This window comes from Capricornis sumatraensis, chromosome 12 (assembly GCF_032405125.1).
Source record: "Capricornis sumatraensis isolate serow.1 chromosome 12, serow.2, whole genome shotgun sequence".
NCBI classification, from domain to species: Eukaryota; Metazoa; Chordata; class Mammalia; order Artiodactyla; family Bovidae; genus Capricornis; species Capricornis sumatraensis.
In genome coordinates, this window is record NC_091080.1 from 62,548,999 (window position 1) to 62,572,009 (window position 23,011).

Sequence of the window (23,011 nt, forward strand, 5' to 3'; positions counted from 1 at the left end):
TGCTTATAAAATGACTCCTCTCTTACTTGTTCTTTTTTCCTTTTCCTTTTAAAGATTGTTGTTCCAGATATGTCTCTGCTGGAACAGAAGCTATGGAATCTATGCAGTACTTTGGGCTTCCCAGGTAGTGCTTATGGTAAGGAACCCGCCTGCCAATGCAAGAGACATAAGTGATGTGGGTTCGATCCCTGGGTCGGAACAATCCCCTGGAGGAGAGCACAGCAACCCACTCCAGTATTCTTGCCTGGATAATTCCATGGACAGAGGTGCCTGGTGGAGTAAGATCCATGGGGTCGCAAAGATTGGGACATGACTGCGACTTAGCACACACCCATGCAATACTTTTTCCATTGTAACTAATAAGAAACAAGGAAACAGCATTTTCATTTTCAGTTTCCCATTAAAGCCCCTCTTTAGTCTTTTGTTTGCCATGATCTATACACATATACATAAAGTCTTATATAAACTTATGTGTAAAGTAGAAAATAATTATTTGTGACATTTGGACCCACTCCTTTTGCATTAACTCCTCTTTACCCTTTCTGTTGGGAAGAGCCTTTTTCACTTACGGTCTATTTTCTGATGACCAGCATTGCTATTTTTCCCCATTTCCTAATTAAACACTCTCAAATAAATTGACAAGATGGAGTTCTTTGCAATGGTAGTTTTCCTTTTAGAGACAGGACAGGCTTGTCATTCATACCAAGATTCATGGAGTCATGTAGATTTCTACCAGTCTATCCATATCAGGGTGAGTTCCACTTGATCATCCCTTTAACCACACACTGCCTCCAATGACTGCTGTGTTGCTTACTGCAAACTATGTTGTAGCTGCCAGTTCTTATGTGAATTTGAGTAGGAAAGCTATAAATTCCAATCGACTCTCTTATGTCAACTTGGCTTATCTGTATTCCTGAGAACCAGGGGATTCTTGGAGAAGTAATGACCTAGCTTCTTGCAGCATGGGTCATTAGTCCTGCTGTTAACCCTGAGGTCCTGGGACCTACACTTCTAATTTATGCCAAGGACAGTCATAAATCAATAATTTCCCAAGAAGAGGAGATTGGGGGAAAATAGCTAAACATTTATAAGGCAAGAGCAGAAAAGGGAAAGAAAAGTAAAATTTACCTGCATAAATGCTGTTTTCTGAGTGGGATGGAGCAAGCAGATTCTCAGATTATTTCCTATGTGATCACTCGTAATTATATCAAAACCCACGGCCTCAGGGACAGCCAGAACCACGGAGACCACCCAAATTAAAACAATTTCTACTGCTGTCCATTTTGGAACCCCGATTCCTTTAATCCGACTCCAAGAAGCAACAGCTCGATACCTGAAGAACAAAACAGAATCAATTGCCAAGCTGGCAGAGCCTGGTTATTATTGAATTACAGTTTACTTTCTAAGTAACGTAGCAACCACTAGGATTTTGGTCAGGATATATGTTGCTTAGATACACGCTCTTACCTGTCAATACTTAGAGCACATAGACTCAGCACAGTGATGCCCACGGAGGCCTTCTGAATGAAAGGCACCAGCTTACACATCTCAACCCCAAAGGGCCAGTCCTTGGCGAGCAGCTGCATCGAGGAGACACAAAGCTCTGTTAGGGAGATGTTCACAGGGTGCTCTTGAACTGTATTTATTACTTAGTGGAGGTGAATGAGCTTGTGGAGTAAAATAACAAATTCCAGTTCTTATTCTTTTTCTCATGGACTCCTCTGAAAACCACCTGCATTTGTTAGGTATTTGGAATAAGAGTGGGCTGGCAATCATGAAAGGGCAGCCAATTCAGGAGAATTAGCTACACATGAACAGGAGCTCAGGGTCCAAGTCTCTTCTACAGCAGGGCCAATTGCTTAAGTTCTCCTTACAAAAATGGGAAGCTGCTGTATAGCACCAGGAGCTCAGATTAGTCTTCTGTGATGATCTAGAGGGCTGCCATGGGGGGCAGTGAGAGGGAGGCTCAAGAGAGAGAGGATATATGTATACATATTGCTGATTTACTTCATTGCACAGCAGACACTAACACAACATTGTAAAACAATTACATTCCAGTTTTTTTAAATATTTAAATTGAGCCTGTAAAAATAAAAATAAAAACAAATAAATAAATTGAACCTGTAGTGCTGAAAATGCCTCTCATACTCTTATGAAGTCTCCAATGCTCAGTTAATGGCCAAATCAAAATAAAGATTAGTCAAAAATAGGTGAAAAGTGTTCCTTAGTTAGACTAGATGCCTCCCTGGGGTTCCCTGGCACCTCAGCTGGTAAAGAATCTGCCTGCAATGCAGGAGACCTGGGTTCTATTCCTGGGTTGGAAAGATCCCCTGGAGAAGAGAGTGGCAACCCACTCCGGTATTCTTGCCTGGAGAATCCCCATGGACAGAGGAGCCTGGTGGGCTACAGTCCATGGCATCGCAAAGAGTTGGACATGACTAAGCGACTAAGCACAGATGACTCCTATGGAGAACACAGTGTGTGTTCGTGTCCTTACTCTTCACTCTGGTCAACTGCCCTGTCAGTCAGCACACTGTCCAAATGTGTTCAACACAAGGCATGCTTCTTCCTTAAGACTTCACCTGAGTTCTTCCTTCTCCCAGAAGGCTTTCCCCGCACAGATCCACTTGGCTAAAACTTTTACTTCTTTTAGCTCTTGCTCAAGTCTCATCTTTTCAATATGACCACACTGCTAAGGATAGAAAATGGTCAGGCCTCCCCATCTCTGTCTTTCTATTCCACTTTCCTTTACACCTATAGCACTTGTTAACTCTTATTGTGTGTAGTATAGTATACTTGTTTGTTTTGTTAAGTTTTTGCTGTCTGCAACCCCTAGCCTATCAGACAGAATACAACTTCTGCAATTGCCTAGCACAGTTCCTGACACAGTAGATGCTTAAGTATTCAAGTCCCTGAAATACATAGGCACTGGTTATTCAGTGAGCAAAATGACTTAGTTCTTGCTACTATACATACATTTCTATTTCAAACTAACTATGCAGCCATCTTCTGTTAAACTCATGATTTTTCTTTTGTAGGACAACTGGGTATGCCCCACACCCAATGTAAATGAATCATATTAGGTAAACATCTGGGTCAAATGTTTACACGGTTTGAAAAGAAACTGTTTTAAATCTACCTATGTGTGTTTTAATGTTTTAAAGAATAACCTTCCAAAGTTGAAAACTAGTTTGAAACATAATTAAGTCTTTCCATTCTTCTACTTGTAACATTTCTTTGTAGAGTTTATCATGCTGGGTAACTGTTTGGCAACTAGAATGGCACCCAAAGCTGAAACGTGTGTCTCAGTATGAATATGACTCAGAGCTCCAGCATGAGACCAATTTCATTTCTAAGACAGACATGAAAAATTACACCGACATGTAGACAAATGTTGGCAAACTTACAGCAAATATGCTTTTTCTAGGGTCGGAAAGCCTGCAAGGCCAGACAGATCACACAAGAGTGAAGGCAGCCAGGTGCAAGAAAGTCATTGGTGTCAGGAAATAATAGAGGGCAGAGGGGTCTGCGGTAAATCCTGTCTAAAAGGAGCCTGTGCTAATAAACATGATGTGATTGTTGATAAGAAATCCCCAATACCAAAATATCTTGATTTTTATCCCCAAATGTTTATATAAATCTCACAGTTTATAAAAATTGTCAACTAATTCAAATTTTTGAAAAAACAAAAACACTAACAGATAATAACATCATGTTAACAAAATAATTTTATGTGTCAGACCAGCCTCTAACTTGTGACCTTTGGATTAAAATGGGCTGGCTCATAACTCTGCTTATACATTTATTCACTCAACAAACATGTATTCAATACCCACCATGTGCCAACACCATTTGGAGTATGGGGGCCTATCAGTGAACAAGGCAAACTCCCTGCTCTCATGGAGCTTACAGTCTAGTGAGGGAGGCAGAGGAAGAATACCTAAATACTTAATATGGTGTTCACAGGATTTGTGGCAGCTGATGCGAAGAGCTGACTCATTGGAAAAGACCCTGATGCTGGGAAAGAATGAGGGCAGGAAGAGAAGGGGACGACAGAGGATGAGATGGTTGGATGGCATCACTGACTCAATGGACATGAGTTTGGGTAGGCTCCAGGAGTTGGTGATGGACAGGGAGGCCTGGCGTGCTGCAGTTCATGGGGTCACAAAGAGTTGGACATGACTGAACAACTGAACTGAGAAATTGTAATGAAATTTTGGGTGCTTTCTTATTTTAAAGATAATTTTGATGTGGACCATTTTTAAAGTTTTTATTGAGTTTGTTACAATATTGCTTCCACTTTATGCTTTGATTCTTTTGGCCATGAGGCATGTGGGATCTTAGCTTCCCAACCAAGGATCCAACCTGTACCCACTGCGTTGGAAGCAAAGTCTTAACCCCTGCACCACCAGTCAGGTCTCTCTCACAAGTGGCAACCTTCAGTAGGGATTTGACTAAAATAAAAGAGTAAGCCATGCAGACTGTATTTTAGGCAGAGGAAAGAGCAAATAGAAAGGTCCTGAGTGGAGAGTGAAAAAGTTGGCTTAAAGCTCAACATTCAGACAATGAAGATCATGGCATCTGGTCCCATCACTTCATGGGAAATAGATGGGGAAAGGGGGAAACAGTGTCAGACTTTATTTTTTAGGGCTCCAAAATCACTGCAGATGGTGACTGCAGCCATGAAATTAAAAGACGCTTACTCCTTGGAAGAAAAGTTATGACCAACCTAGAATAGCATATTCAAAAGCAGAGACATTACTTTGCTGACTAAGGTCCGTCTAGTCAAGGCTATGGTTTTTCCTGTGGTCATGTATGGATGTGAGAGTTGGACTGTGAAGAAAGCTGAGCGCCAGAGAATTGATGCTTTTGAACTGTGGTGTTGGAGAAGACCCTTGAGAGTCCCTGGCGTGCTGCGATTCATGGGGTCGCAAAGAGTCGCACACGACTGAACGGAACTGAACTGACGTCAAAATAACCCTAGTGAGAGGAAGAGATGAAAAGAAGGTTCTTAAGGCTGACTGGAGTGGTCCAGACCAGTCTAGATGTAATTAGAGGGAGGAGTGTGATTTGTTTTTTAAAGGAAATTCATTGCAATATTTTGAACATTGAGATGGCATCATCTTATTTATGTTAAAAGAAAATCACTCCAGGGGCTTTCCTGGTGATCCAGTGGTTAAGATTTCACCTTTCAATGCAAGAGTTGCAGGTTTGATTCCTGGTCAGGGAACTAAGATTCCACATGCTTATGGCTAATAAAACCAGAACATAAATAACAGAAGCAATATTGTAACAAATTCAACGAAGTCTTGAAACAAATTGGTCCATATTAAAAAAAAAAAAAAAAATACCAAAACCCCTTTCATTCTAAACACATAAAAAGATCACTCTGGATGCTCAAGATAAACTAGAAAGTGGAACGGTAGACTATGAATAGACTAGATAGACAATGATAAACTAGAATAGTCAAGAAAAGAAGATTTGATGAGAGATCACGGGCTGAAACTTGTGGTGCCTTGCAACTGAAAGGAATGGATTACAGACAGGACATATTTTGATAACAGAGCTAGCAGGACTTGTTGATGGGTTGGATATAAGACGTGAGGAGCCAGAACACTCAAAGAAGTTGATCATATGAATGGTGAAGACATTGACAGAAATGTAGAAGACCCAGGATCCGGCGAATCTGAACCAGTGACAAGCTCGAGGTGGTTTAGAAGACTTGCCAGTTACCCTTGCAAACATAATAAAAAGATTCCAACCGGTTGAAAGAATGCTTCCAGACACAGTTTGGTATAAACTATTGCATCTAGGTGATAGTCTTTCTAATCATTCTGTCTTCATATCAGAGGGGGAAGAAAAAGGGAAACTAACACTTACAATGGGTTAGGCACTATTCTAAGCCATTTACCTATGGGATATCATTGAATGCCCAAAGCAATCCTATAAGGGAAATTACTACAATCTGCATTTTAATAGGTTAAAAGGCTGAGAGGTACTTAGAAGTTTATTAACTTGCTGTGTTGGTTTTTTAGGGCTCCCCTGACAGCTCAGACAGTAAAAGAATCCACCTGTAATGCAGAAGACTTGGGTTCAATCCCTGGATCGGGAAGATCCCCTGGAGAAGGGCATGGAAACCCACTCCAGTATTAAACACGCCCGCAGATTCTTTGACAGTCCTCCCTTCGAAAGGTGAAGCTCATTTCCCTCCCTTTGAAGCGGCAGGGCGCGGGGAGGGACTTAATGATTCACATTTAGTGAATAGAATGTGATGGGACTGATGATGCCTGACATCTGAGACTAGTTCATAGATGGCATTCTGGCTTTCTCCTTGCTCACTCTTGGATCATCACTTTGAGGGAGTTGCCATGTCAAGGAGGAGACTCAAGGGTCCCTGTGAAGAGGCAACATGGAAAGGGACTGAGGCCACCTGAAAACAGCTGGCACTGATTTGCCAAGTGTCCAGCCTTGGACAAGCCTTCTCATGACTGCAGCCCCGCCAATAACTTGACCCTTGTGAGAGACCCTGAGTCAGGAGAACCTAGGTCTCTCGCATTGCAGGTGGATTCTTTATCAGCTGAGCCACCAGGGTAGCCCAAGAATACTGCAGTGGGTAGCCTATCCCTTCTCTAGCGGTTCTTCCTGACCGAGGAGTCAAACCGGGGTCTCCTGCATTTCAGGTGGATTCTTTACCAACTGAGCTACCAGGGAATATATTTGTCCTTGGTCACTCACTTATGTGAGGCCTCCTGCATGGCGTTTGTGGTCAAGGACCCACCTGTCATTGCAGGAGACATGATATTGTGGGTTCGATCCCTGGGTCAGGAAGATCCCTTGGAAGAGGGCATGGCAACCCACTCCAGTATTCTTGCCTGGAGAATCCCATGGACAGAGGAGCCTGGAGGGCTATAGTCCATAAGGTCGCAAAGAGTTGGACATGACTGAAGTGACTTAGCATGCACACACATGCTAACTTAGGTAAGTAATAGATAACTCCCTAGCTATTTTATTCATCTAATGTACAAAAATTCAGATAGTTTCAATTATTTTATTGTCTCGAACAATCTCTAAATATGCAAATGTGAGTATCACAGGGTATAGTCATTAGATGAGTCAAAATGAATGAGTGTCTGGTCACTGAAGGGAGAGACGTCTGGCCAATGGAAATGAGTTCTGCATTGAATCCAGGCTCTGTTTTGAGGTTATTATTGCTTTTGGCTCATACTAGACATTGGATGATTGCTCTTCATACCACTGGGAGGCCTGCAGTCCAACCTCTGACCCAAGTTATCACAGGGGACAGGGAAACACAAACTGAAAATTGTAGCAGTTCTCTTCAAGTTCAACACAGAGATAGTCAGCAACTTAATCACAACCGACAGATTACAATTTTCTAATCTACCCTTCCAAAGGAAAAGAGACTGCCAAAAAACCCTTCATGATTTCAGTTCAGACATGAATGCTGCCAGTCCTGAGAGGCCACAGAAGGTGAGGGATTAAGTGCCCATTTCTATTATTTTGTAGTCAGAAGGATGGCTTTGGCAATCTCTGCTTCTCTCATCAGAAGGCTTTGTAGAGACGCTGAGAAGCCTGATCTCCTGTGACATAGACCATGCTTACTGTTGATGCTCATCTCTGCCTAAATGGCCTCCATCCAGAATATCTTGGCAATTTAGGGCTTGGAGCTTATTAAGAATGCAAAGACATTAATCTCTTGCCCTGAGTGGAGGAAAAGCTGTGAACTTAAAAAAAAAAAATCAATCTCAACCAAGATGCCACTTTAAAATTTGGTGAAAGAATGTTCTTACAGGTTTTCATAATTCCTGGAAATTATTTCACTATTTCTTGACAAAAATAATGACACCCAATGCCTATAATCTGAAGTTCAACGATTCAGTTTTCCTTTTGGTAGAGGAAATGGATTCTCTTTTATTGCAAGAAGAAGCAAGTCTAACTTTAAACTTAGCAATAACACATTCATATTTCTTATTTGCAGTTTTGTCATTCAGTTAGATAACTTAAGGGCAAAACCTGAGTACTGAAGACAAATCATGCCTGTAATCAAATCTCTCTGATTGCAAAAAAAAAAAAATGTCAGGGATCAATATTGTTTCTAGATCCCTGCCACGTAACTTAAATGTTTGGGGCCTGCTTAAAATTAAGTTTGAATACGTATTACTTATCATTTATCAAATGTGAGCCAGTCAGAAAATATTCCCATTACTGACACTGGTTTGCAATGGTGATGGCTCATTTGAGAAAGAGCTTTTGTTAGTGTTGTTCCTTGGAGCAATGTAGTGTCCATTTGACAAATGATAGCCTCTCCTCAGGCTTGCCTCTTTCCCCTAAAGCTTCCACTGCTTTGCTAGCACATTTCTTTTGTATAAATAAACACAAATAAACAAACAAATAAACACTAGATTGAAAACAGTCATAGTAATACTGACTATAAGGTTTCTATTCAAAAATGCCCATGATTTCATAACTTTATGTTGAAACAGCTGTTTGAGAAAGAAAAAAGGCAGCAGAATACTACAAAATTTCATATCATATTGTAAAATTATTTTTACAGTACATAGTTTTACTATGTACTATATGCTATTATAGTATATCCATATTTTTATATTACATAGTTTAAAAAATTTCTAAAAGGATAAACAGTATGAATAGAAAATCAATGTCTTTTCTTTAAAGGTATTGCTAAATGAGTCTTACAAAATCTTTCCAACTGGGGAAATTTATATTTTCCAATTCTTTTTTTAATTAAAAATTACATTCTTGACAAATTAAATGGAGAAAATCCTATTAGTAGATACCATTCTTAATACCCAATGGAATATAGACCCATAGGGTCAGGAAATGCCAAAGGTAACCATCTTGCACTAACAAATGTTCAATTGTCTCATTAACCATAACCACCATTCTCCGTTCTATTTTTCAAAAAAATTAACAGGATGCACTGAGCTTTAACTGGTTCTTAGTTTCAGAATATTCTACAACAGTTTTAGTGGCTAGCATAGTGCCTGGCACACAGTGACTGCTGATTAAATGTTGCTGTTCAGTCACTAAGTCGTGTCTGACTCTTTGCGAGCCCGTGGACTGCAGCATGCCAGGCTTCCCTGTCCTTCACCATCTCCCGGAGTTTGCTCAAACTGACATCCACTGAGTCCGTGACGCCACCGAACCATCTCATCCTCTGTCGTCCCCTTCCCCTCCTGCCTTCAATCTTTCCCAGAATCAGGGTCCTTTCCAGTGAGTTGGCTCTTAATGATGAATGAATGAGTTCATGGATGAGTGAATGAATTTGATCATAAGACAGACATCTTGTATTAAGACTTGTCATGAGCTTTTCAGTTCCCATATTTGAAACAGTTCTTCTGAGAATTGAAATGACTGGGCTTACTACTGATTGATTGATTTTGTACTGTCTAGTCCAGGTCCTCCTCCCTACCAGATAGATCAAGTCTTCTTGACACATAAAGCCAGGGCCTCCGGAAATGAGGCGTTGGCTCTTCTCTGGGAGTTCCGCTTGCCAAGCAGACAGGAAAAAGTAGAAAGCAAAATTCCTCCCCTCCCCTCTCTCTCTCCTCCTCAAACATGTCAGGGAAATGACTGGTATAAAACAGAACCCACTATTTCTCACTATCTGATGGGATTCTATGAGGTGTGTTATTTGTAAACGTGGCGGAGATGAATGCAGAAAGCACAGAGATGCTTTCAGGAAGGTGGGTGAGCAACACATTACAAGTGACAACCAGGGTTACTTTGCTAGACTGCTGTCATTCCATCTGGTGATGAACTGTGAACATTTCTTTCAAATGACTGATATTATAGAAATATTTTTACAGTCAGAGTCAAAAGAAGGAAATAATGGAGCGGCTGTGTTTCACAAGTTTGGGGAAGGGTGTATTCTTCTGCTTTTATCTCTGTTTCCTGTGGCAGATAAGAGTTTTTCTGCATTTGAATGGGCGTTTTAATAAGATAAGACACCCTCATTCAAGGATTTCCCATGTCTGATTGATCTCCCTTTCTTCTTTTTCTTTAATTCAAACTGGAGCTCTGTGACAACCTAGAAGGGTAGGGTGGGGAGGGAGGTGGGAGGAAGGTTCAAGAGGGAGGGCACATAGGTAGACCTATGGCCGATTCATGTTGATGTTTGGTGGGTACCAACACAATATTGTAAAGCAATTATCCTTCAATTAAAAATAATTAAATTTAATTTTTAAACTTACAGTGAGAGTTTAAGCTGCTGGTCAAGTGCACAGAAAATATTTTCTTGACTTACATCGTACTTGTGCCCTGGGGACAAATATCAATTACAAGTTCCATCTTACATCCATTAAAATAAACTTAATCACTTAAAGAATAGGCCAGAGATGCCATTTAAATACACTGGAGAAGGAAATGGCAACCCACTCCAGTATTCTTGCCTAGAGAATCCCAGAGATGAGGGAGCCTGGTGGGCTGCCGTCTATGGGGTCGCACAGATTTGGACATGGCTGAAGCGACTTAGCAGCAGCTGCAGCAGCAGCTATTTAAATAGACTACGGTATGAACAGCACCCCCTGGAGTTGTGTAAGACAGAGACCCTGTCCTAGGACTCTGTTGTGTGCACTCCAGCAAAGAAAGGGCTTTCCACTGCTCTGAAAAGATTCCTAGGACTGGCTGAAATAGATGAACGACTCCATTAAAATGAGTTAAGTTTCCAGAAACAAAAGCTCTGAGAGCAGCAAAGAAACAGAATAAAAAGAAAAAAAAATAAATATGTCTTAGGAGTAAATTAACTTCACCTTAAATATAAATATGTCTTAGGAGTAAATTAACTTCACCTTAAATATATATCCCTTCTCAGGTTACAATGAAATTTATTTCCACGTCTGTAACAGGCCAATAAATAACTGGATGGCTACTCTTCTATGATCTGAACCTGAAAACTTATCCTCAATTTGTGCTTAAAAGCTTTCATTGACATGTCACATGTGTTGAAAAGATTCAAGTAAGAGCATTAAGAAATGCTATTCACAAATCTAGCTTTATGGTCAAATTCACTTCTCTGAGCTGAATCTTCTAAGATCACTGTGACACCTAAAGAAACTAAAGAATTATAACCTGATGATCTCATGGCTCAGAAAGTGACTCTCAAACTTAATAAATTCAACAAATCTTATTAAGTCATTTCATGTCTTACTTGAACCTAATTCTATCCAGAGAATGGTTTATGGAATAATCTGTGCTTAGAAAACATTTGATTACTATGGAAATCAAAAGCTCTTTAATATAAATTAAAAACACTGTGTGAGGGGGAAGGAGACATATAGAACCTAACACCCAAAGAATTGGGTTACCCCTTTCTGGAAAGTAAAATGAAGCTAAGGAGGAGAGAAGTAGAAACACAAGGGTGAGAAGGCACGAGTATGTCTGGAAAGGAATCTTGGGGACAAAATGCCTCAGTCAACTTTGCTGATATATTTCTTTCTTTTTTTGATGTGGACCATTTTTAAAGTCTTTATTGAATTTGTTACAACATTGCTTCTGTTTTATGTTTTGTTTTTTTGCCTGTGAGGAATGTGAAATCTTAGCTCCCTGACCAGGGATCGAACGCATACCCTTTGCACTAGAAGACAAAGTCTTAACCACTGGACCCCCAGGGAACTCCCTGCTAATAATTTCTGACTCAAGAACAATCCTCATTCTCTCTTCTTTCTACCACTGCATTTTGGCCATTTTCTTATTTCTTTACCATTTTCACCAGAGGATCTTTTAGGAAAGACAAATAGTAAATCTCTAAAATAAAAGCATTGGAAAGAAAAAAAAAAGTCTAAAATTAGAGAATTTGCCGGCTAAGGTACATCCATATACCATGCTCAGCTGTCTCCCAGACATAACCAACCTCTTCTTAATTTTGCAAAGCCCTCAAAGAAAATGCTTCACATCATAAATTATATCTAGAATTGCTTTTCAGCTCAGGCTATATCTGTCAACACCCTTGAAAGCACTTAATCACTTATTATTAGGCATGTTTCTCTAAAGATCATCAACCATTGCATATTAGCTACACGGTGAAAACCTTATTTGGTTTTCTTTAGAGAGTGAAGACCCTGGCTCCCTGGCTACGAAACAACATGGTCTTGGCTGTACCATCCTCTTGTACAACTATGGAAATACCTTCAGTCTTGAATTATTCATTTAAAATGAGCAAAGAAAAAAATGTAAAGCCTTTGATGGATAAGCCTTACCATGTTGAAAGAGACATTGCCTTGACATTTTAAAAGCCTTAGATTTATGGAGTGACCGAGTGACAGATCAAAGGCAAACACAAGAAGAATCATAGAGTTAACCCTGGGAAACCTTCCATTGTCCATGGCCAAGGGTTTGCCAATCATTTCATCACAGGCAACCATGGGCAAAATGTGAAGCAGTGAATCAGAACTAGGAAGTGTTGAGTTTTGGGGTTATTTGACATCTGCTATTCACGTTTCACTTTCATGCATTGGAGAAGGAAATGGCAACCTGCTCCAGTGCTCTTGCCTGGAGAGTCCCAGGGACGGGGGAGCCTGATGGGCTGCCATCTATGGGGTCACACAGAGTCAGACACGACTGAAGCGACTTAGCAGCAGTAACATTGGCCTCTTATTCTGCAATGGCCAATAGCCTCATATATATATAGAAAAAAGAACAAAAATCTCTTCTTTTTCATTTGGACAGTTACAAAAATATGAGTAGAACATATGTCAACAAGCATTTGTCTGCAGTTGACTGTTACAGGGTATTGGAGTGTTATATTTATTAATCAACTCAAGGTTATTCAAAACGAATAGTCTTACCCTTTATTAATACTTTTAAAATGTTACTATTTCAAATATGATTAATTGGTGATCCTTAATTTTTTTTTTTTTTGCTTTAAATAAATGAATCTCAGAATTATCTAGGTTCTGTTCTAGGTACAAAATTCTTCTTCTACTAACATATCTTTACGTGCTCAGCTGTATCTGACTCTTTGCAACCTCATGGACTGTAGCCTGCCAGGTTCTTCTGTACATGGAATTTTCCAGGCAAGAATACTGGCATGGGTTGCCATTTCTACCTCCAGAAGATCTTCCTGATCCAGGGATCAAATTTGTATCTCCTGCACTAGCAGGCAGATTCTTTACCACTAAGCCACTGGTGAACCCTAACATATCTCCAGATATTACTAACATGCCACTAAAATATCACAGTTACTTAACTGGACATATGAACAGTATTGTTATCTTGGGCAAAATTAGACTTGCCTACTCAATGTCAGGGGCTTCTCCGATGCATCAGCAATAAAGAATCCACCTGCCAATGCAAGACACACTGGTTCAATCCCTGAGTTGGGAAGATCCCCTGGAGAAGGAAATGGCACCCCACTCCAGTATTCTTGCTTGGGAAATCTTCTGGAATGAGAAGCCTGGCGGCCTACAGTCCTGGGGGTTGCAAAAGAGTCAGACATGACTCAGTAACTAAACAATGACAACAACAACCTCCATGATACCTTTATTTCTTGTGTTGCGCTATACACATAAACTTCCATTTATTAATCAGAGAAGTATAACTTCGAAAGTTAAACTTGATGGTGCTCTGTTCACTTCTACTTCTAACTATGAAACTAGTTAATCATACACAGACTTGTTAAGTGCTAGAAGTAGTCTAAGATTGAAAAGTGAGAAAGGTGTTTTTGATTGAAATATAGCTTTGATTGTGTCCCAAGCAGGAAAGCCTGACTGACAAAGTCACCACAAGGTCATTTCACTCAAAACTCATTTGAGGGTTCAGTGAAGCAATTCCCATTTTGACATACCAGCATTTTAATGTTATATGCATTCCACCTGAAGTAGTTACATGTTAAAGATCAGTAGTTTTTGCCTCTCAGACCTATGAAGGCAGCCTCTTTGCCTCCAACAGTGGCCTCCAAAGTCTTAACAATAAAACCATCTAGAGGCACTCCAAATAGGTCACCAGCTTAATTTTTAGAAAGCTCTCCACAGCCACTAGATGTCAGATTATACTTGGATCCTTATCGAAATAATGTCCATGTAGATATCTGTCATCAGTTTATAAGGAGATTTGTTTTCAAACGCAATTTGTGTGTGTGTGTGAGCTCTGTTGTGCCTGACTCTTTGCAACCCCATGGACTGTAGCCCACTAGGAAAAAAAAGTCTATGGAATTTTCCAGGTAAGAATACTGGAGCAGTTTGCCATTTTCTTCTCCAGGGGTCTTCCCGACCTGGGATTGAAACTGCGTCTCATACCTTTAGGATCTTTACCAGTAGGGCCACCTGGGACAATACTAAATGCAATTTGCTTACACATAGAGGAAACTATATTTCTATTATTTACTATATTTATGTTAACTATATATATCAACTCAGTTATCCATATAAATACAGCATAAAGAGAGTGAATTTGTTATAATTTAAAAGTTTGATATTTGCTCAAGCATTTTTAACTTCTTGAGATGTTAAGAGAAGTTGAAGAAATTTTCAATTCAAGGCTTTTAAAAATATCACTGCTAATCCAAACGAAGCAAACCAACTAATCAATTAATCACTAGCAACACATAAAACTTCACAGGATCTATAGGTACACTCAGCTCTTCCTATGCAACTTTGACATTGGTGCTACTCCAGGATTCTATAGGCAACAAACATCTAGATTATTTCATTCATTTTAGTCTTACAAGAAGGACACAATAAGTAGTTTGTGAATAAGGAGAGATTCACCCTACCATCAGATACTTAAACACTAGTTTGTGGGTCAGTACATCAGTTCAGTTCAGTTCAGTTCAGTCGCTCAGTCGTGTCCCACGCTTTGCGACCCCATGAATTGCAGCATGCCAGGCCTCTCTGTCCATCACCATCTCCCGGAGTTCACTCAGACTCACGTCCATCGAGTCTGTGAGGCCATCCAGCCATCTCATCCTCTGTCGTCCCCTTCTCCTCCTGCCCCCAATTCCTCCCAGCATCAGAGTCTTTTCCAATGAGTCAACTCTTCGCATGAGGTAGCCAAAGTACTGAAGTTTCAGCTTCAGCATCATTCCCTCCAAAGAAATCCCAGGGCTGATCTCCTTCAGAATGGACTGGTTGGATCTCCTTGCAGAACAAGGGACTCTTAAGACATACATAGCCCATATAAATACTGGCATAGTGATTCATGTTATATTTTAGAGATAGACATTGATACATATAAATGTATGTATATGTGTGAATATATATATATAAGGGCTTCCCTTGTGGCTCAGCTGGTAAAGAATCTGCCTGCAATGTGGGAGACCTGGGTTCAGTCCTTGGGTTGGGAAGATCCCCTGGAGAAGGGAATGGCTACCCACTCCAGTATTCTTGCCTGGAAAATCCCATGAACAGAGGAGACTGGCGGGCTGCAGTCCATGGGGTCGCAAAGAATTGTACTTGTCTAAGCAACTAGCACTTTCACTTTTAACTTTTCATATATATATATATATATATATATATATATGAAACTGAAAGTCTCTCAGTCGTGTCCGACTCTTTGTGACCCCAAGGACTATACAGTTCATGGAATTCTCCAGGCCAGAATACTGGAGTGGGTAGCCTTTCCCTTCTCCAGGGGATCTTCCCAACTCAGGGATTGAACTGGGGTCTCCTGCATTGCAAGCAGATTCTTTTAATGTCTGAGCCACCAGGGAAGCCCGTATAAAGAGGACTTCTGACCAGGGCTCTCACCAGGGCTCCTGAGTCAGGGAGGAAATCCTGATAGACAGATGTTGTGGGAGACTCAGCAAATTGAAGCTCTAAAAGGGTTTCAGATAATCATGTGAAATGCTGGAAATAAAAGCTTATTTCTCCTTCTCAGCAACACACACTGGGGTTGTCACTGCATTGCATAAGAACATCCAGATGAAAAATGAAATGCAAGCATCCAGAGAGGATATTTAAAAATATGTAAGTATATATGTATATATATATTAATGTGTGAATATATTAAATGTTATAAAAATGTACAGATAAGTAGAGAGGTGAATACTACTGGTTAGAGTACCTGGTACAATGTAACCAAGTAAAAATGTTATTAGAATGTGTATGAGTGTATGTGTGAATAAGAATGGAAACTGTTTTTTGTGTGTTTGTTTTAGCTTTTGCCATTATAAGCATGACTACAAATAACATCTTTGTATAGCCTTGAAACATCTTACATAAACTCGTGATTCAAACTAAGAGTAAACAATAACTTTGGGGGACAGTATAGCAATGTCTATCAAAATTACAAAGGCACATATCCTTTGATTCAATAATTCTAATTCTAAAAATTTATCCTTCAACTATAGTCACACATGTGTACAAAGCCATACAAAAAGGTTACTTGTAGTCAAGTTTATAATGCAAAAGCTGAAAAACAAAACAATTTCCATTCTTATTCACACACACTCTCTCACACATCCTAGTAACATTTATTACTTGGTTACTTTGTACCAGGAACTGTGACCAATGATAGTCACCTATCTACTTATCTATACATTCTTGTAACATTTAGTGTATTTACATATGAATATGTATAAAGACATATGTGCATGTGTGTGCTCAGTCGCTTCAGCCCTGTCCTACTCTTTGTGGCCCCAGGGATGGGAACCTGGCAGGCTCCTCTGTCCATGGGATTTTCCCAGCAAGAATACTGGAGTGGGTTGCCATGCCTTCTTGCAACTGACTCAGGGATCGAACCCACGTCTCCTGTGTCTCCTGCATTGGCAGGAGGATTCTTTATCGCTGAGCCACTGGGGAAGCCCATATACACATACACATATATTTTTAAAGGACCTCTTTGGATGCTTGCATTTCATTCTCATCTAGATGCTCTTAGGTAATACAATGACAGCCCCAGTGTGTGTTGCTGAGAAGGAGACTTAAGCTTTTATTTCCAGCATGCTTACATGCCTATCTGAAGCCCCTTTCGAGCTTCAGTTTGCTGAGTCTCCCACAACATCTGTCAATCAGGGTTTCCTCCCTGACTCAGGAGCCCTGGTGAGAGGACTGACTCTGTCTAGAAGTTTCCAGAGAACGGTTCTTTGAAACAGTTGAGGCAAAAGAGACACATGCTCTCAGGTTTGTCAGCGCTCACAGCAGCCCCTCCCTGAGAAGTCCCATCCCGTTTCTACAGCTGCATCAAGGAGCACGGCTTTCAGCCAAATCTGTGACATTTTGTGGTTTGTCAACTTTATTGAACTCTAGAATTACTGAAGAGAAGTCGCTCAGTCATGTCCGACTCTTTGCAACCCCATGGACTGTAGCCCACCAGGTTCCTCGGTTCATGGGATTTTCCAGGCATAAATACTGGAGTGGGTTGCCATTTCCTTCTCCAGGGGATCTTCCCGACCCAGGGATTGAACCCGGGTCTCCTGCATTGTAGGCAGACGCTTTACTGTCCAAGCTACTAGGGAAGCACTGAACTCCAGATTAAAATTACAGATTCATGTTGAAGTTTCCATACCCTGGGTAAACCAATAGATGAGTTGCAGTATTCTATGAACCCTCGGAAACTGTGAATGTATATTATATTATGTATTCATTACAATGTGCAGATGGTATAGAATCCACCTGCAATGAGAGAGACACAGGTTGGATCCCTGGGTTGGAAAGATCCCCTGGAGAAGGCAAGGGCTACCCACTCCAGTATTCTTGTCTGGAGAATTCCATCCTGGTGGGCATGGGGTCACAAAGAGTTGGACAAGACTGAGTGACTAACACTTTTTCTTTCATACATAAATTATCTATTTGTATATTAATTTATATAGCATATAACATAGATAATTAAAACTGGATTTTCAAGAGATTAGTAACACCCCAGAAAAACAAAATTAGAAATCACTAGAATACCCCACTTTAGGCTAAATTTAAATGACACTCATAATTCACTTAAGTTCCTTTGCGTAAAGTATAATACTTGAATACTGTGAAATTCTAAATGCATTTTTTAAAACTTCCTTATATAGTGACACAATTATTTAAAGAAATAAATGGCTTTTAACTAGTCCTGGATTCAATGTTTTTGTAAATAAAGACTTTAGAATAACAAATAGTGATATTATCAATGTTATACATTATAGATCATCTGAGGGAAATTTCAGCAGATAGGAATCTCTAGATTATGAAATTAAAACTGAAAATGCTTCCCAAGTAGACTACTGTGTGGTAGTATATCATGATGTAATTGCACCATTATACTCCAATGAGGTCCTAACAATATTCCAGGTTGGAAGAGGTCATGCTGTGAGCAGCTCAGTCTGTGCAGGATGGGAGGACCATGGGTTCTAGGGCCAGAAGGCCTGGGCTCAAGCCCTAGTTTCATCATTTTCTAGTGGTGTGACATCATCAAGCAAGTTACTTCTTCATCTCTTGAAAATGCAATTTCCCCATCAAACAGGGGTGATAACAATACTCCCTCCATAGGCTTTCTTGTAGTGATCAAAATGAACAAAACCAAGTACACAGTGCATAATAAATGGTAACCATTATTATTATATTATGTCTCAAGTAACACATTTATGCATATTACAAACACAAACCAAAGGCCACTATGTAGGATTCAGTGATGGCAAACCTAGCAACAGGACCTAATTCTAAGTGATGGATTTGTTCATAGCCAATAAGGATGACTACAGGGCCAGATTTGTAATGACTCATTAGTTTGTTTATTTCAGAAACAGAAACACAGATTGAACAGACTTAATGGTTTCAGGGAAAAGAATGTAACTTCCTAGGGGAATCATAAAAGAATTTGAAAGGGAAGGAAAACCTGTGTGCCCCTTTGGGAACAGGCTTGCCTCTGGCTTATTGAATGTAATCATTTGGTCAGGCAGAGAAATTAAGATGGTCCTGAAGAGCTGATTTACATCTGATGCCCTCAAATCTATCTTCCCTACAGGATTTCACCTGCCTGCTGACTTAGGAGTTAGGAGGATATCTAAGTGGGCTCATTCACCACATGAGGTTTCCTGGCACCTTCCTTAACAGATCTTTCATAAAACTAGCAAAACTAGATGTAATCTCCCTTTTCAGAAGGATCTTATGATGCTGGGAAAGATTGAGGGCAAGAGGTGAAGGGGGTAACAGGATGAGATAGTTGAGGAGCATCACTGACTCAATGGACATGAGTTTGAACAAACTCCAGGAGATGGTAAAGGACAGGGGAGCCTGGTGCACTGCAGTCCATGGGTCGCAAGGAGTTGGACACACCTTAGTGAATAAACAACAGCAAGAAATCACTTACTTTAAAGTTTTTCACAACACACTGTACTCTGAAGTTTCTTAAGTCAGGTTTGAGGAATGCCTCTGCCACATTAGAACAGTAAGACTTGGTCTGTAGGACTTCTAAAATGGGTTAGTTAGGTTCTACTGGAGATGGGACTGCATATAAGGGATGCATTTCAGCCCGTGCTTCTCCCAGGAAATCCTCAGAGTTCATCAGAACTGGTAGTCATGCAGGAAGTTAGGGTTTCATCTATTTATCCCTCATTTCTGGGAGTGTTTCTTTGTAGGACCTGGCTCCTAATCTAAATATTATTTCTACATCTTAAAAATCTCTAGAATTCCTTAATGTATGATTTTTTGGATTAGGATTTCCAGAGATTCATAAAAGGCAACTTAAAAGCATCCTATCTGGTAACTTCTCCTGTCACAAAGCTCCAAGAATTCCCCACAACGTTTTCCTAATCCTACATGCCTTCCCCCTCCGCGCCCCACCCCTTGTACTGAGCCCAAAGCTAGCTTTAGGCAAATCCCCAAAGTACATTCTGAGTCCCTCACACTTTTGGTTCTGTGTTTATGGGTGACTTTCTATTGCTGATTACTATGGGGATGCAGAGTTTTACATATTTGCACAGTCCTTTAAAATATTCCATCTCTTTCCCTTAGGCTGTTTTCTCAATGCCACAAAATTCCAGTTGGTAGGTTCCCTGGTGGCTCAGATGGTAAAGTGTCTGTCTGCAATGCGGGAGACTTGGGTTTGATCTCTGGGTCGGGAAGATCCCCTGGAGAAGGAAATGGCAACCCACTCCAGTACTCTAGCCTGGAAAATTCCATGGACAGAGGAGCCTTGTAGGCTACAGTCCATGGGGTCACAAAGAGTGGACACGACTGAGCGACTTCACTCAGCAGCTTACTGTAGAGTTAAGGACACTGAGGTCCAGAGATGTTAGGATATGTTCAGAGTTTCAAAGCAAGTGAGAGTCAAATCATGTGGAGGTTTGTGTCCTGCCCTAGCTCTTCATGCCCATTTCCTCTGATGCCAGTGGTAATCACACAATGAATGATGTTAGCTACTGAAACTGTGACAGACTGCAGTTGAGTGTTCTTGGTCTTGTCCGCAAAGTAATTGATGCGGTGCAGTTCACACTTTGGAACCTGACAGATTGGGCCTGATTTTCCTCAGCTCCATCACTTACTCCTTGTGAGACCTTGAGCATCCTATCATTGATAAAATGGAGTCATATCTACTCATAGGTTGTTAGAAGGAGGAAGGAAAAGTAACACATTTATCCCAGTGCTTGGCCCATCATAGGCATTCAGTAAAGAAAAACCAGATAGGATACAGTCATTCACAGCAGATGAACTGTGTTCTCCCACTCACCTATCTGGGACTTTTTCCCTTAGGTCATTCGTTTTCTAAAAATCTATTCGTTTCCCAAGGTTAGTATGCATATGAATCACATAGGTATTGTAAGATGCAGGTTCTGATTTAATAAATCTGGGGTGGACATGGAGCTCTAACAAGCTCTTTCAGGTGATAACAATCTGCCAGTCCATGGTCCATCAATCTGTGAGCAGAGCGAATATACCTTTGTGAACTGAATTTAGGGACAAGGTCCTTCAAGACCAGTACCTTTCAAACTTTACCTGGGGGTTTGTTAAAATACATTTCTAACAAGTTCCCAAGTTATATTTAGGCTGCTGGTCTGGGGACTATGCTTTTTCTAGGCTTAGCAGGGGGCTACTGAAACCAGAAGGGTGTTTGGTTCCCATGATTATTGGAAGTGCGGGGGGTGGGGGGAGAGCGGGGATGTAGGGCCAGAGGGTGGATGTAGGGGAGCCGGGGAGGGGGGATGGCTCTTCTTGAGGAACCTCCCTGCAAAGACTTTCCCATCTTCCCGGTCCTGAGGGTGCGCCCTCCCATCGCGATCCTAGCAGGCATCCCTTACCTTGTAGGTATTGATGGGGATATCAATGATAATGTGCAGCAGGTCTCCGAGAGCCAGGCTGGCTATCAAGATATTTGGACCGTTTCGCATGCACTTGTTTTTGTAAATGATTCTCAGCAGCGTGGAGTTTCCGATGATTCCCAGCACGAACACTAGGCAGGACACCACCGTGTTGATGTACTTGAAAGTCTCCTTGATCTCTATAGGTCCATCGCACGGGGGTGGGGTGCGCGGTGGGATTCCCACCATCCTTCCCCCTCTAGGAATCTGCGGTGTTGCGGAAGATCGCGGCTCGCTGGCGTTGGACCTCCCTGGCCAGGAGGTCTCAGTCGGGGTCTCCATCATCTCTGCGGTCCCCAGAAGTGGCTGAGTGGCCCCGGCTGGCGGGAATTCCCTCTCTTCTGCTTGGATCCCTGCCACGCCGCAGGCAAGGATCAGCGCCACCAGGGCGCGTCCGCACAAGCTGGGCAGCGGCTGCATGCTGCTGCCTGCTCCAGAGGGAGTCGGGTGGCCGCTCCTCAGCTTTCCGAGTCTAGAGACCAGCAAGGGAAGGAAGACAGGACACCCGGGTCAGCGTCCCCAGCCACGCCCCTGCAAGCAGCTGTCCCGGAGCGCAGCAGCGCCCGCACTCTCAGCGCGCGAAAGTATTAATAAGTCGAGCTGGCGCTGCAGTGGGGAACTCTGGCGCGTGGGACTCGCCTGCGCCCTAGACGGTCCCTCCAGAGCCAGCTTTCGCTGGTTTTTCCTCCCCTGCGTCCCCTGAGGGGTAAATGACTCGCAGTGGGGCGGGGTATCCTGGAAGGGGTGTGACGGGGAGGAAAGGATGGGTGTCCAATGCAAAGCTTTGAGCTCCTGGTGTGAGCAGAGGGAGGAGTATTCGTTCCGGCCAACGGCGCGCGGGTACAGGGGAAATCAAGGCACCTAGAGATCAAGGGCATCGCCAGTCTCTGCATTTGACTCCACAGCAACCCCGGATGCCGCGTGTCTGGACTCCCAGACCCCTCCCTTCCCGGCTGCCTGTGGTCGGGCTCCTTCGGCACCGCTCCCACCCCCCCATACACACCCCAGGACTGCGCCGGCTGATTCGGAAAATCTCCCGGACTTCTCCACTTGGTCTGATTGGAAGAGTCTCTATCTGCATTAACTCTGAAGTTTCTATCCCCTCCGAGTGACTTCAAACGCTCAAGCCCTCCTTCACTCCAATCCCATTTTAATCTGTTGTAGCTACAGGTTTTAAACACACACACACACACACACACACACACACACACACACACACACACACACACACACACACAGAAGTAATCCAAACTGAAGCCCCAGGATAAGGTTCAATCACAGATTTGATTTAAACACCAAGCAGAACGGTTACCTCTTGGTCCGGACGCGCCGGGCAGGGACCTCCTTCCCCCGGCGCGCGGCTGGGTTCCCGGCGGCCTGGGAGTAGAGCGCGCCTCCCTTCAGCAGCGGGAGGGTCTGGCTCTGACGAAACGCCGAGGGAATGCCTGACCATGCAGCCTCTGCAGTTTGCTCGGGATCCTTGCTGTCCCAAGACAAGTACTTTTATTCATTCGTCCCTTCCCCATCAATCACCACCAGACTCCTCCCGTCCCTAGCGACCGCGCAGCAACCTTTCCCCTGGGGCGACGCCTGGACAGCATCAGTCGGACCTGGCCGCTGCCATACTGGGCAGTCCTCTGACAGAGATGCGTCCTGAAAGGCTGTGGATGTATCATGGCTCAAAGCGCTTCAGATGACGAGCCTCGGCCAAGGCCAAGTTTTTACACAACTCCTGGCCCTCGAGGCTCGAGACTAGAACCTGGC

The 23,011-nt window shown here is 42.1% G+C and overlaps 1 protein-coding gene across 1 annotated transcript in view; it reads right to left on the reverse strand.

Annotated features, from left to right (window-relative positions):
• EDNRB (endothelin receptor type B) overlaps positions 1–22,657 on the reverse strand; it is a 29,580-nt gene extending 6,923 nt beyond the window's left edge. Inside the window, exons 1-4 of the mRNA XM_068984210.1 lie at positions 22,560–22,657; positions 21,188–21,719; positions 1,468–1,580; positions 1,129–1,333 (exon numbers count right to left, since the gene is read on the reverse strand). Coding sequence (XP_068840311.1) covers positions 1,129–1,333; positions 1,468–1,580; positions 21,188–21,667 — 798 coding nt within the window. The 5' untranslated portion in view covers positions 21,668–21,719; positions 22,560–22,657. The remainder of the gene's footprint in view (positions 1–1,128; positions 1,334–1,467; positions 1,581–21,187; positions 21,720–22,559) is intronic.
• Between the last annotated feature and the right edge of the window lie 354 nt (positions 22,658–23,011).